The sequence below is a fragment of the Populus trichocarpa genome, chromosome 13, assembly GCF_000002775.5.
Source record: "Populus trichocarpa isolate Nisqually-1 chromosome 13, P.trichocarpa_v4.1, whole genome shotgun sequence".
Lineage (NCBI taxonomy): Eukaryota > Viridiplantae > Streptophyta > Magnoliopsida > Malpighiales > Salicaceae > Populus > Populus trichocarpa.
In genome coordinates this window covers 2,063,036-2,077,659 of record NC_037297.2, presented here as the reverse complement: position 1 = coordinate 2,077,659, position 14,624 = coordinate 2,063,036, and the positions used below count along the sequence as shown (strand labels likewise).

Sequence of the window (14,624 nt, the reverse complement as noted above, 5' to 3'; positions counted from 1 at the left end):
AAAATATTTTAAAAAACAATATAATCTTAAACACTATTTTTATCCGAGAATCCAATGGCTTCTTAATACAAGATCACCTGTTCATTGTCAAGCCAAACCTTCCAACTATAATAATTGTTCTTGAATAAAAACGAATTCAATTTAATTCATTGCTAAATGTGAAATTCACAAGCAAATTGTAAAATCTAACATGAAATTCCCAACAAGAATAAAGTCAATTTCAACTAATATTAAACAAAAAAAAATTGACGTGTTCTCAAAGAAAAGAAAAAGCTTCCTCATCAAGTTATTCATGAAAAAGAACAAATAGTACTTACTATAATTTAAAAACCATAAAAAAAATAAAGTTTTTTTTTTTTTTTTTGTTGATAAAAACCACTTAACCTTAAGAGAAGGTTATGAACCTCAAAGAACAAGAGGACTTCAATAAACCCCCCTACATAAGTTCTCCACTGAAAAACAAAAAAAAAAAAACACCCCCCGCTTTTCTCTCTCTATCTGATACAGACAAGAGTCATCGAACACCTTGTGCTCTTAGCAGCAAACAAACCCTTTGAATCTTCTTTTGTACTCCTCTCTCTAGGATTCAACAAAACTTGATAAAACGAGAAGGCCCTTTCGAACTCTGTTGTGAATTATTCAATGGAAGAGAGTAATAGCAATAACCACATAGCAAACAATGTGGCTCGAGCAATTGCTGCTGCTCTTGACTGGAACTCTACTCCTGATGCTCGCAAAGCTGCTGTGTCTTTCCTTGAATCCGTAAACACACAGACACCCCTCTCTTTCTTATTGTTGTTAATAAAAATCCAAACTTTTGAATATTTGTAGGGATTTTCAGTGGTTAAAAGTGGTAAAGTTTCCAGTTTTTTTGGTAATTGTTAGCATATTTGGTTGAGTTTCAGGTTTTTTTATTTAAGGGTTAGTTAGTTGATGATGGGTTATTAGAGTTTTTTTTTGTAGCTTCTGTGTTATTGAAATTAGTGGGAATTAAATAAATGGTGCTAAAATTCGTGTTGGTTGGGTTTGATGAGGTGCTTGATTTTGAATTTCTCATGAGAGTTTTTCGTATTTTGATCGAGTCTTGAGTTTTCTGCTGAAGGGTATCACTGATTGGCCTATGAGTATGTAATGTTTTGGGATTTAACCTCTGAATATCTTAAAAGGAGATAAAATCTTGCAAGTTTTAATCAAAATTGTTCAGGAACCTGCTTTTACTACTATTAGCAGGGGATAGATTGCATCTCCTCGTATATAGTGCCATGCCTACGTGAGGTCATTTATGTGCTCTTTGATATCTGCAGATCAAAGCAGGAGATGTACGAATTTTGGCCAGCTCATCATTCGTTCTTGTCAAAAAGGACTGGTCTTCTGAAATTCGGTTGCATGCTTTCAAAATGCTGCAGGTTTAAAATCATAAACCATTGCTCTTTCCTTTATGGCAGAGATGTTTTAATCCTATTTGTTGATGTGGTCCTTTGATCAGGGACGGATTTCATGTTTTAAATGGGGGGGATTCGAATGCTCCCCTTGCTTGATTTTGAAAAGAATCTTTAGTGAGAACCATCTCCATGTCATGAAAGGACAGTCTTAGTTCCCTCAAATGCACAGAAACAAGCCCGTCCAACTTTTCAATGAGTCAGATTTTTAGGGAACTGACACTTTTGTCTCTACATAAACAATGTTGATGTGGTGTAAGTGGATAGATTCTGTTTACTGCTTTAAGGAAACATTCTTTGAGGCAATAAAAATTTCGTGAAGTGATTGAGTTGGCCACCAGAATACTTTTAGTGAATTTCACAATGATGTGGATATCTTGAGCTTCTGAAATTTTTCCTTTTTTGTATGTGGAAGCAACTAATATAGCAATTGCTTAATAAGTTATTAGTATGTTAGCCTCAGGCTTGGGATACTTACGGGGAAAGACAATGAAGCACTAATAAATTCATGGCTCACTTTGTATAGGTTGCACAATGCAGGGTTTACATTTCATTCGTATTTCCTCGTCAATAAATTTTTTTTCGAGTAAATGCACATCAGATCCACACAGAGGTGCAAAAGTTTTACATCCTTCTGAACCACATAAGATAAAAAATTCTTATGGGCATTCTGATTACCAGTAGATTCTGCATGAATTGAATTTTTTTATGTAGCTCAACTGTGCCTCAAGGGGTCTTCAAGCTCTACTTTATTGATTCATCTGCTACTAGTGTTTAGTTTGATGATAATCAAATGGTTTATGGATTTTACAGCATTTGGTACGGTTGCGATGGGAGGAATTGAGCCCAACAGAACGCAGGAACTTTGCGAATGCTGCTGTTGAGTTGATGGCTGAAATTGCAAATTCCTGTGAAGAATGGGTGCTGAAAAGTCAGACAGCTGCCCTTGTTGCTGAGGTCGTTAATGACATTGCTCCTGGATTTTAAGTTCTTTTGGTTTTTGTTACTAATTATTTTTCTCTTCTACAGATTGTCAGAAGAGAAGGCTTAGAACTGTGGAAAGAACTGCTTCCATCTCTGGTTTCCCTATCTAGTCAGGGCCCCATACAAGTACATTTTATTTTTTATGTGCTTGCAGCCATTGTTTTGCCTTTTATATTCCATATTGAAGTGTGCATTGTGTGGTTCTCTTACTTTCTTGTTCCTACTAGGCTGAGTTGGTTTCGATGACACTGAGGTGGCTTCCTGAAGATATTACAGTTCACAATGAAGATTTAGAAGGTTTGTTCCAAACTTCCCTTGCATGCATTCTCTGCATTCTTTAGAGCCTCAAAGGATCTTTATTGTGTTTATTAACATTTAGAACCTATAAACTATGATTTCTTATGGGTCGTTCCCTAGGTTGATGGATTTTCTTCCATGTTACACATTTAAATTTTGTTCTGGCCTTTGAATATGTTACACCTCAAGGTCAAACTTTCTGGTATTCTCTTGCTGCTGCTTAACTCTCTTTTCTTGGTTCTGTATGTATTTTCAGGTGATCGGCGTAGGTTATTGTTGCGAGGGCTTACTCAGTCATTGCCTGAAATGCTGCCACTACTATACACCGTATGCCTCAGACCTTAAATACACATATTTTACCCTTTTTTACTTTCTGTGTTATTTATGCGCCTTTAATTTTTTACATAGTTACTTGAGAGACATTTTGGAGCTGCATTGAGCGAAGCAGGGAGGCAGCAACTGGACATCGCAAAACAGCATGCAGCAACAGTAACAGCGACTTTGAATGCTGTCAACGCTTATGCTGAGTGGGCGCCTTTGCAGGATCTAGCCAAATATGGCATAATTTATGGGTATGTCTACTTGGAGGCTGCATTGAAATCATTTGTAGGATTCATTTCTCACTTCCTGATCCCCTTTCTTTCTGCCCAGCTGTGGTGTCATGCTGTCTTCTCCTGACTTTCGTCTTCATGCCTGTGAATTTTTCAAACTCGTCTCACAAAGGTATCCCATATGGTTTGCTTAATGTCTTCTATAGTTTCTTTCTGTTTCTACCTCATGAAGGACATTCTCAAGATTTGTGAACTATGAATTGAGATTTGCAGGAAGAGACCTGCCGATGCCTCTGCTTCTGAATTTGATTCTGCAATGCGTAATATCTTTCAGATCATGATGAATGTCTCAAGAGATATTTTGTACAAAACTGTCTCAAGTGCTGGAGTTATGGATGAGAGTGAATTTGAGTTTGCAGAATATATATGCGAGAGTATGGTGTCTTTGGGTTCTTTTAACTTTCAATGCATTTCTGGTGACAACACTATACTCTCTCTTTATTTACAGCAGGTAATAGCACTTCCATCTTAGCATGAGAAAATTTATTTCCATCTATGAAATAAATTTGTTTATTAGAATCATTTTGCAATCTATTTCTTTGATATTGTTTCAGATGCTGGGCTTTTTTCAACATTTTAAGCTAGCTCTTCATTATCAATCCCTGCTATTTTGGCTGGTAGGTTGAAGCAGTTTGCAAGTTATATGTTTCCAAAGTCTACTTAGCACATAGGTACTATTAAATCTCTTTACTGTTTATTTGTGTTTATAGGTGCTAATGAGAGATTTAATGTCAAAGCCGAAAGTTACTGCATATTCAGCAGACGGGTCTGCTTTTAACAGTGCAGGCTCTAGTTCTGGACAGGTTGATGATGAAAAAAGGAGGACTTTAAGCCTTGTGGATGATGATATTTGTGTTGTAATTCTGGATATCTCTTTCCAGCGCTTGCTTAAGAAAGAAAAGGTTTTCTCTGGGAATTCCTTTTCTCCTGGAACATTGGAGTTGTGGAGTGATGATTTTGAAGGCAAGGGTGACTTTGGCCAATATCGTTCCAAGCTGGTAAAACCTACAGAGATATGAACTCTAGTGAAAACCATTCTTACATTTAGCTTCTCTTTGGGGTTATTAATTTTTACCTTTCATATTTTCTAGCGGTAAATAAATTGTTGAACCCCCCCCCCCTCCCCCTCTCCTATGTATTATGATATGTTCTCCTGTTATTGCTTTTACATTTTCCTATTCTCCTTCATTTTATTTATCTCTCTCTGTTTTTTTTAACTGATGCGTGAACTCTTAATGCAGACCGAGCTGATGAGACTTGTTGCTTCTTTTAAGCCCCTAATAGCTGGTGCTAAAATCTCTGAAAGAATTCTTTCAATCATTAAGAGCATTCCAAATTCTCAAATACCTGTTCAGGTGCGAGACTTTTTTTTTTCAGATTATCATTCATGCTTAATAGCTGGTACTAAAATCTCTAAAGTGATGTTTCTATTGATACACATGCATCTTTTTGAAATATCAGGACTTAGCTGTGATGGAAAGCATGCAAGTGGCTTTAGAAAATGTTGTCAATGCAGTTTTTGATGGATCAAATGGCTATGCGGCGGTCAGTTCGGAAGTTCACCTAGCGTTGTGTAGAGTTTTTGAAGATTTACTTCAGCAACTCCTTTCTTTGAAATGGACGGAGCCAACTCTTGTGGAAATCCTAGGGCACTATTTAGACGCGCTGGGTCCATTTTTGAAGTATTTTCCAGATGCGGTTGGTGGTGTCATTAATAAATTATTCGAGCTTCTAATGTCAATCCCATTTGTTGTTAAGGTTGTCTTGTAACGCTAATCTTGATTTTTAAATGTCATTACTTTTTAAGGGAGCCAATTTGAGCTTCTAATGTCAATTCCATTAGCTGTTAAGGTTGTCTTGTAACACTAATCTTGATTCTTAAATGTCATTATTTTTTAAGGGAGCCAAATTGACCTGCTGCTTTTATTCACTTGGCAGGATCCTTCAGTAAGCAGTGCACGCCATGCAAGGTTACAGATTTGTACGTCATTTATTCGAATAGCCAAATCTGCTGACAAAAGTGTTCTACCTCATATGAAAGTAACTATTTTTGTCCTTTTTCTTCTTGTTGAAAAATTACAGCATCCACTACTACTGGTTATCTTCTAACTCAGATATCTTCAATAGAAAGATCTAATGTCCTTTACCTTCTTCAATTTTAATGCACGTACAAGTGTAGTTGTGGACTCAATCCAGAGAGATTAAAGAGTATAGAACTTCATCCATGCATTTCTGACCAAAACTGTAGCTTATGTGGAGGCCCTTGTTTTGCAATTTGAATGATAGTTTGTAAGGGATTGATTTTCTTCTTCTCTATGATAAATTTTCATAGAAGACTGTCATCAATGTGCCAGAGAACACTAGCACAACCAAATTTTGGAGGCCAAACGCATGCCTAGATTGAAAGAGCCTGAGAATTCAGGAAGTTCTTGTATTTATTTTATCATGCTGTTTTTATTGTAGGGAATAGCTGATACCATGGCATATATGCAAAGAGAGGGCTCTCTGCTTCGTGGTGAACATAATCTGCTAGGTGAAGCATTTCTTGTTATGGCTTCAGCTGCCGGGTAATTCCTTGCTTACAATGGTCTGACCCCTTTGTTTTTTAACTACTTGAAGTAAGATGTTTTGCTTATTGTTAAAAAGTTTCTTAAATGGATGCAGGACTCAACAACAGCAAGAAGTTTTGGCCTGGTTGCTTGAACCTTTGAGCCAACAGTGGACACAGCTAGAGTGGCAAAATAATTATTTGTCTGAGCCACTAGGTCTGATCCGTTTGTGCTCTGAGACAGCATTCATGTGGTCAATTTTCCACACTGTGACATTCTTTGAGAAGGCACTTAAGAGGAGTGGAATCAGAAAAGGCAGTCTGAATTTGCAAAGCATCTCAACAGCAAGTACTATACATCCAATGGCTTCTCATCTGTCCTGGATGCTGCCACCCCTCTTGAAAGTATGTTGTTGCTATTAAGAACCAACGTTATTATTTTTTCTTTCTTTATCCAGGAATAGTTTTTGAAGGGAAATTGGTATTGAAAATATGTTCTTGCTGTCTTGCAGCTTCTTCGTGCTGTGCACTCACTTTGGTCTGCATCCATATCTCAAATGTTACCTGGAGATATCAAAGCTGCCATGACCATGGGCAATGCTGAACGATATAGTCTCCTTGGGGAAGGAAACCCCAAATTGTCCAAAGGTTCCTTAAACTTCATAGATGGATCTCATATTGATACAAGTAGGGAAGGACACACCGAAACAAATGAAGCTGATATACGGAATTGGTTGAAAGGTATCAGAGATAGTGGGTAAGTACAAGTGCTTTGGAGGTTGTTTCTGACTTTGCAACCGAATTTTATGGTGAATATATATCAGTTATTTTCTGCATTTCTTTTTCCTTGGGGCTCATATGGTTAGTAAAGTCAAGGTACTCAAGTTCAGCCTTCAATTATTCCTTTATCAGTGTTATTTGTACTTTTCATGATGAATGACATCTGAATATCCTTTGTGCATGTCAGGGAGGATAAATTAGATGAAATTTCTTATTTTTATTTCCTATCAATTCATTGCAGAAGAGATGTGCTATTTATTTAGTTTCTATCTCTAAACATATGTAATTGCCTAGTCAGAAGCTCTTAATGTGTGAAAACCTCTGAGGGTAGAATGCCTAATGTAGAATTAATAATCTGTTAATATTTAATGACTTGTTATGTTTGGTTATCCTTTTGAACTTGCTCCTCTCTGCTTGCATGCATGTGTGTTGCATGCACATGATGCTCATTAGCCCATGCAACCACTATGATAATACCAATTATAGACTAAAATGACTAAACATATTTTTAATATGATATGCTAAGTTCACGCATTCAGTGAGAAATGACGAGTTATTTTTGCACAAGTAAATGGTAGACTACATACTATCTATTTTTCTTGCTCATGTGATTCTTTCCTGACAGGTCTGTTGCTAATACATCTTCCATGTTTCCAGATACAATGTATTGGGCCTATCGATGACCATTGGTGATCCATTTTTTAAATGTTTGGATGTTCATTCTGTTGGTGTGGCACTACTGGAAAACATACAGTCAATGGAGTTCAGACATACAAGGCAGCTTGTCCATTCAGCTTTGATACCTTTGGTTAAACATTGTCCTATGGAAATGTGGGAGGTCTGGCTGGAAAAGCTCTTGCATCCATTATTTATCCATGTACAGCAAGCTCTTACCTTTTCTTGGTCCAGTCTCCTGCATGAGGGTAAAGCAAAGGTCCCAGATGTCCTTGGCATCCTTGCTGAGGCAGACTTGAAAGCAGAAGTAATGGAAGAGAAACTGCTTCGAGACCTAACTCGTGAGATGTGCGTTCTTCTCTCTACAATAGCTTCGCCCGGACTAAATACCGGGCTTCCTACTTTAGAACAATCTGGCCATGCTATCCGTGTGGATGCATCTTCTTTGAAGGAATTGGACGCATTTGCATCAAATTCTATGGTTGGGTATGTGTGCATAATAATAGCCTTTTTCTGTTGATTTTTTGAAATGCTCTTCGTTGTATTTTTATTTTCTTTCCCCAGGCCCTGCTTATACCCGAGAATTTAATTCTTTTACAGTTTTCTTTTGAAGCACAATGGTTTGGCTGTTCCAGCATTACAGATTTGTTTAGAAGCTTTCACATGGACAGATGGTGAAGCAGTATCAAAAGTTTTGTCCTTTTGTGCTAGTGTGATTCTTCTAGCAATCTCAGCTAATAATGTTCAACTCAGAGAGTTTGTTTCTAAAGATCTGTTCTCTGCAATTATCAAAGGTTTGGCGCTCGAGTCAAATGCATTTATCAGTGCTGATCTAGTTGGTTTCTGTCGAGAAATATTCATGCATCTCTGTGATAGAGATCCAGCTCCAAGGCAGGCAAGTTTTCATGCCCCGTGTTATTTAGGGTTAAAATACTCACTAGTTTTATCCTACTATCTGCTGAATATTTTTAACTGAACGATGCACTTCCTTGTCTCCTCAGGTTCTGCTTTCTCTCCCTTGTATTAAACCCCAGGATTTGGTTGCCTTTGAAGAAGCTTTGACCAAGACAGCTAGCCCTAAGGAACAAAAGCAACATATGAAGAGCTTGCTTTTATTAGCTACTGGAAACATGCTAAAAGCGCTAGCTGCTCAGAAGAGTGTAAACATTATCACAAATGTTACAAGTGAGCTCTGACAATTTTTGGATTCTAAATTCTTCTTTCACTCCTGGCACGAGATCATTGCCTCCCATGTTAATCTGTTGTGTTTATGTTGTGGAATTTGCATTCATGGAAACTATTTCTCATCTCCAGCTCGAGCTTTGAGCAACAATTATAATTTGCATGCTTGGTGCATTTTGTTGTCACTGTAGATTCAGCTATTGATGCACATGGTCAAAATATATTTGCTTACTGGTCTATTTTCTCCATATTTTCAGTGAGGCCTCGCAGCTCGGTAAATGCTCCAGAAACCAGAATTGATGAGGGGGATACTATAGGATTGGCAGCCATTTTGTGAGGATTCTAATGTTTGTTGCAGAGTTGATGTACAGTCTACAGCCAGAAGTTTGACAGGAACAAAAGAAGCGAGACCCTTAACATATACTAGGGTAGAAGACTGGAAGGCAGCTTTTATTTTGGCCTATTCCATAAATATCGGGGCACCTCCAGAAGCTGAATAGAAATTTGAAGAGTTTGACATTCCATGGCATATCTCCACGAGCTGATGGAGGTGCCCTAAAATCATATGGAGGGACGAGGTTTCTTCTGTGTTTTTCTTGCTATGGAAAATTGTCTCAAGTTGATAACTTGTAGATATATTCCGATGAAAAAACAAAAAAACCACACTTTGCTCACCTGTATTTTTGCTTTCTTGAGCAAAACAATGATATCTTTAAATTCAGTTGCCGTTCACAATCTCCTCTTTTTTCCTTTTTTTTTCTTTTTCATTTTAACAAAATTGCCAAGCATTGGGCTATTTGGTGCTTTTATATTTATGGCCCCTTGAGGTTGTGGGATCAACGGAAAGTTCTAGCAGGCAGCCCTTGCAAGTAGATCTACATCTACTAAGCTGAACTTGATCCTGATATGGTTGATGGTGCTTGCTGCCACTGCCATTGCACTAATGAAATGAATTGGTTTTGACATGGTTTCGGTGGATTTTTTGGGGGGTTTCGGCTTGGCCTCGTAGAAACATATTAGGATTAAAGACATTACTGTGCCAAGTCGCATGTTTCTAGCTGGAACTCAGGTTGATGCTAGGGGCATTCGGGAACTGACATGAAGCAACCAAAGACTGCCGCCTCTCTCTTATGTGCATACATGATCAAATCAAATTGGACTCTTTGACTGAAGGTATTAATTAGCCTTGAATGGTAGCTTTGAATGTTAGGTCAACCGTGAAAAATGTTTGATTCAAATATCGGGTTGAAGAGTAGCATTGGTAAAAAGGGTGAAATGGTAGGCCAGATGCTTCCAGCCTAAGCAAAGTATCCCTATTCCTAGAGTATAAAATCTAATCCTCTTTAAGAGCTATACCAATGTCTGTGTAGTTAGCCAAGTAGCAGGGCATTCGAGTTTCTTGCAAACCTTGTCTAGTATAATCTTCAGCGGTGGTGATAGGATCATCGTGGTGTTAGCAGCTAGATTTTGTTAGAGAGCTAGGAGGAAGCAATGGGACCAGGAGGACCCGGAGGTGGAGGAGGTGGAGGAGGACGAGGAGGACCCGGAGGTGGAGGAGGACGAGGTGGAGGAGGACCCGGAGGTGGAGGAGGATGGGGTCCGGGACCAGGAGGACCTGGTTTTTTCGGTGGCTTTTGTGACATCATAGGTTCTTGGTATGCTATAAAACTTTGTTTCTGTCACAATTAACTTCGTGACTGAAATTGCAAGATTTACAAGCTGTTAAGCTGATTTTTTTTTGTTGCTTTTCACCATTTTTTCCTTAAACCTCTCCAGAATTTAGCAGTTAATCGTTCTCCTTTTGTTTAAAAAACCCTGCCAAAAATATCCCATTTCTAGCACTCGTTTTTCTTTTTTTTCCAAGAAATTCTGGACTGTTTTAAGCCCTAAACGGCTGGTTTTTAAATTCTTCTTTCCCCCCTCCCTGTAGCATTATGGTAAAACAGTATTGTAGTATCCTAATAGTTTTATGCAGAAAACTTATTTAGCATTATCTTGAGAATTAAACCTTGTTTTGCTGTTCTCTAATATTTGATTGCTGTGTGCTTGGCAGCTTGAGCTGCCTGTGCTGTTGCTGGCTAATACGAGACTGCTTTGGGGGTCCACGTGGACCACCTGGACGATGATTAGCTGCAACAAATGTTTCCATCTCATGTTTCACGTTCTTCTTTTAGGGTTTCCTATCCCATGCTCGAATCCTTTAGTATAGGGATCTACCCTCTGTTATGGGGCTTCTATCCTATTCTCCAGCCCTTTTTCTACAGGAAATCCTTCTATTTTTATCTTTGTTTGCATGTATTTCATCCATGTCTTGTACTACAGACGTGCAATGATATCTATTTCTTCATAATCTTTTGTTTTTAGTAATCAAGAATTGCATTAAAAAATAGCTATTTAGGTAATGGCAAAAAAACTGGATCCATCACTGTCGGTAATGTATCAAAAAAATTGCATTAACTGGTATTTGATAGAGTTCTGTAACATTTATCGCCATGTCACCATCACCGATAAATAATCCGTCGGTGATTATTGTTGAAAATACAAACGAATGTATTCTGTTAGAAATATTCTCGCGGGATTATTTTTTTTTACCGCGCGTCGCCGTCTATAATACTGTCGGTGTTTCGTCGGTGGTTGGTTTTTTTTATTTCCGATAGAATTAGTGACAGAATAGGAAATTACCGACGATTAGGATCCCGACGGACGGATTCCGTCGGTGAGACCGTCGGCAATAATTTTATTGACAGATGTTATGCCTTACACGGACAGAATTAATTTGACAATTACTGTTTAATGATGTAGTGGGAATTTGATTAAAAAAAAGATGAACCAAAGAAAAAACACAAGTAAAAAAATAATGAAATCGACTTCTAGAATAGTTCAGCCAGCCTAAACAACCCAACAATAAAAGTCATTCATCCAAAAGCCGAAGAAAACATCCAGCCGGAGAAAACATGCATAAATAAAAGTCATTCATCCAAAAGCCAAAACCCACAAGAAATGATCGCCTAAATTACACAATTGTTAACATGCTACTGTTAGATCAAAAATGAATACCATTGCGATTCTAACTAGATCTGTATATTGTTGAAAGTTGTGTTGTTAGAGCACATCTGAAGCAATTGAGCTGGCATGAAACACTGGCAACGTTTCTAACGTTTCATCCTTCGTGTCAAAAGACTAAAAAAGAAAAAATCTTTATGTTTTCATCGATCTATCAACCATAGGGTGTTTCTCAATGATATTGATAAGAAGAGAATTGAGGGGGGGGGAAATGTTAGTAAGGGACTTGAATTTTTATGTTAATAAGTTGGAAAATGTATTCTTATTAGTCTCCTGACTTTTAGATGTATTTTCGTCTTCCTCGGAAGATGAACAAACAAAAAAAACCACAGTCTGCTCACCTGTATTTAATTTTGCGTTCTTGAGCAAATCTATGATCTTTAAATTCAGTTGCCGTTCACAATCTCCTTTTCTTAAAAAAATAAAAAATAAAATTGCAGGCGTATAGCTATTTGGTGCTTTTATATTTATGCCACAGCTTGATGTTGTGGGATCAACGGATAAGTTCTTGTCGGCAGCCCATGCAAGTAGATCTACATCCACCAAGCTGAACCTTTTGTTTTTTAGTTACCAAGCTGAACTTGATCCTGGTACAGGTGGTGGTGCTTGCCGCCACTGCCACCGTCATTGCACTAATGTAATGAATACATATTGGTTTTGACATGGTTTCAGAGGATTTTTTGGGGATTTGGCTCGGCCTTGTAGTGACATGGAGCAACCAAAGACTGCCACCTCTCTCTTATGATCAAATCAAATTGGACTTTTTGACTGAAGATAGTAGTTAGCCTTGAATGGTAGCTTAGAATGTCAGGTCAACCGTGAAAATTTGATCCAAATATCAGGTTGAAGGGTAGCATTTGTGAAAAATGTGAAATGGTAGACAGATGCTTCCAGCCTAAGCAAAGTATACAAATTCCTATAAGTACAAAATCCAATCCTCTTTAACAGCTTTACCAATGTCTTTGTAGTTAGCCAAGTAGCAGGGCATTCGAGTTTCTTGCAAACCTTGTCTAGTATAATCTTCAGCGGTGGTGATAGGATCATCGTGGTGTTAGCAGCTAGATTTTGTTAGAGAGCTAGGAGGAAGCAATGGGACCAGGAGGACCCGGAGGTGGAGGAGGACCAGGAGGTGGAGGAGGATGGGGTCCGGGAGGTGGAGGAGGACCCGGAGGTGGATGGGGTCCGGGAGGTGGAGGAGGACCCGGAGGAGGATGGGGTCCGGGACCAGGAGGACCAGGAGGATGGGGTCCGGGACAAGGATGGGGTCCGGGACTTGGAGGACCTGGTTTTTTCGGTGGCGGAGGACCTGGTTTTTTCGGTGGCTTCTGTGACATCATAGGTTCTTGGTATGCTATAAGACTTTGTTTCTGTCATAATTAACTTCGTGACTGAAATTGCAAGATTTACAAGCTGTTAAGCTGATTTTATTTTTTTTTGCTTTTCACCATTTTTTCCTTGAACCTCCCCAGAATTTAGCAGTTAATCGTTCTCCTTTCGTTTAAAAAACCCTGCCAAAAATATCCCATTTCTAGCACTCATATTTCTTCTTTTTTTCTCCAAGAAATTCTAGACTGTTTTAAGCCCTAAACGGCTGGTTTTAAATTCTTCTTTCCCCCCTCCCTGTAGCATCATGTTAAAACAGTATTGTAGCATCCTAATAGTTTTATGCAGAAAACTTATTTAGCATTATCTTGAGAATTAAACCTTGTTTTGCTGTTCTCTAATGTTTGATTGCTGTGTGCTTGGCAGCTTGAGCTGCCTGTGCTGTTGCTGGCTAATACGAGACTGCTTTGGGGGTGGTCCATTTGGCCCGCCTGGACCGCCTGGACAATTTGGACGATGATTAGCTTCAACAAATGTTTCCATCTTATGTTTCATGTTCTTGTAATAGCTAGGGTTTCCTATCCTATTATCGAATCCTTTAATATAGGGATCTACCCTCTGTTATGGGGTTTCTATCCTATTCTCCAGCCCTTTTTCTACAGGAAATTCTTCTATATTTATCTTTGTTTTCATGCATTTCATCTATGTCTTGTACTCTACAGACGCGCGCAGTGATATCTATTTCTTCATAAAATTGTGAGCTTTCCATATTGTTGAAAGTGGTGTTGTTAGAGCACATCTGTAGCAATTGAGTTGGCATGAAACACTTCCAATGTTTCTACGTTTCATCCTTATCTGATCATAAGACTAAAAGAAAAAACACAAATCTTCATGTTTTCATCGATCTGTATATATATATATATCAACCACACGGTGTTTCTCTATGCTATTGACGAGAAGAGAATTGAGGATAAAAAATGATAATATGGGACTTGGATTTTTATGTTAAAAAGTTGGAAAATGTGTTCTTGTTAGTCTCCTGACTTGAGAAAACCTAGGTATTTCGATGAAACTCTTCTTTTTCTAACATGAACGAGGAAGAAAACATAATTAAGAAGAGTAATATATATATACACACACAAGGAGAAATGAGATTTTCTTTGATAATATTCCAGAAATCTACTATGTTAATATTCAAAAAATCTGCTATGTTTAGGAATGAAAATCTTGAGTGTGAGGATAAAGAATGATTAAAACTTCACTTCCATATTTTCTTTTCTAGAATTCACAAAATTGGTTAATGCCAAAAGATCTAATATTTACAAAATAATTTTTTTTAGTAGGATTTAAGGAACCATGATAATAAAATCAGTTATTTATTTTATAAAAAAAATACAATAAATAAAAGAGTAGATTTTTTATTTTTTAAAAAAAAGTGGTTGTTCTTAATTATGTATGATAAATACTCTAAAAATAAGAATTTGAATATTATAAAGAATAGAAAACGTGTGTTTGTCTTCTTCACCTTGCCAACTTAATGACCAAATCAAAAATGGCCATTCCCATCCCAAGAACGGAGCCGTTTCCAAAAGATACTGTTTGTCTTCTTCACCTCGCCAAACCAGGGGAAAGAAACGCCGCGCCACGGCTAAACATCCACGAAGAGTCGCCGACCGTTACTCCTGCATTAAAGTCCATGCAAGGTCGCCTCATTATCTGTAG

General features: G+C 37.9%; 2 protein-coding genes across 9 annotated transcripts; both read left to right on the top strand.

Moving 5' to 3' along the window:
• The first annotated feature begins 428 nt into the window (after positions 1-428).
• Positions 429-13,681, top strand: LOC7473907 (protein HASTY 1). Of its 8 annotated transcripts, XM_052446338.1 has the most exons (24): positions 429-762; positions 1,305-1,406; positions 2,253-2,396; positions 2,469-2,549; positions 2,651-2,720; positions 2,977-3,047; positions 3,129-3,292; positions 3,372-3,443; positions 3,545-3,782; positions 3,886-3,948; positions 4,042-4,329; positions 4,573-4,686; positions 4,793-5,089; positions 5,270-5,371; positions 5,795-5,898; positions 5,996-6,284; positions 6,392-6,636; positions 7,317-7,820; positions 7,935-8,229; positions 8,336-8,519; positions 8,774-10,038; positions 12,682-12,750; positions 12,787-12,925; positions 13,329-13,681. In XM_052446338.1, exons 1-21 carry the CDS (start codon positions 643-645, stop codon positions 8,851-8,853), a joined length of 3,627 nt encoding a protein of 1,208 aa, XP_052302298.1. In that variant the 5' UTR covers positions 429-642; the 3' UTR covers positions 8,854-10,038; positions 12,682-12,750; positions 12,787-12,925; positions 13,329-13,681. The 8 variants fall into 8 exon arrangements, with proteins under 8 accessions (XP_052302298.1, XP_052302297.1, XP_052302296.1 ...); XM_052446337.1 differs by lacking the exon at positions 12,682-12,750 and having other exon boundaries at positions 12,778-12,925; XM_052446336.1 differs by having other exon boundaries at positions 12,742-12,925.
• LOC112323877 (glycine-rich protein 23) lies at positions 12,669-13,422 on the top strand. The gene is made up of 2 exons (XM_024583822.1): positions 12,669-12,925; positions 13,329-13,422. Exons 1-2 carry the CDS (start codon positions 12,669-12,671, stop codon positions 13,420-13,422), a joined length of 351 nt encoding a protein of 116 aa, XP_024439590.1.
• Positions 13,682-14,624: the final 943 nt, after the last annotated feature.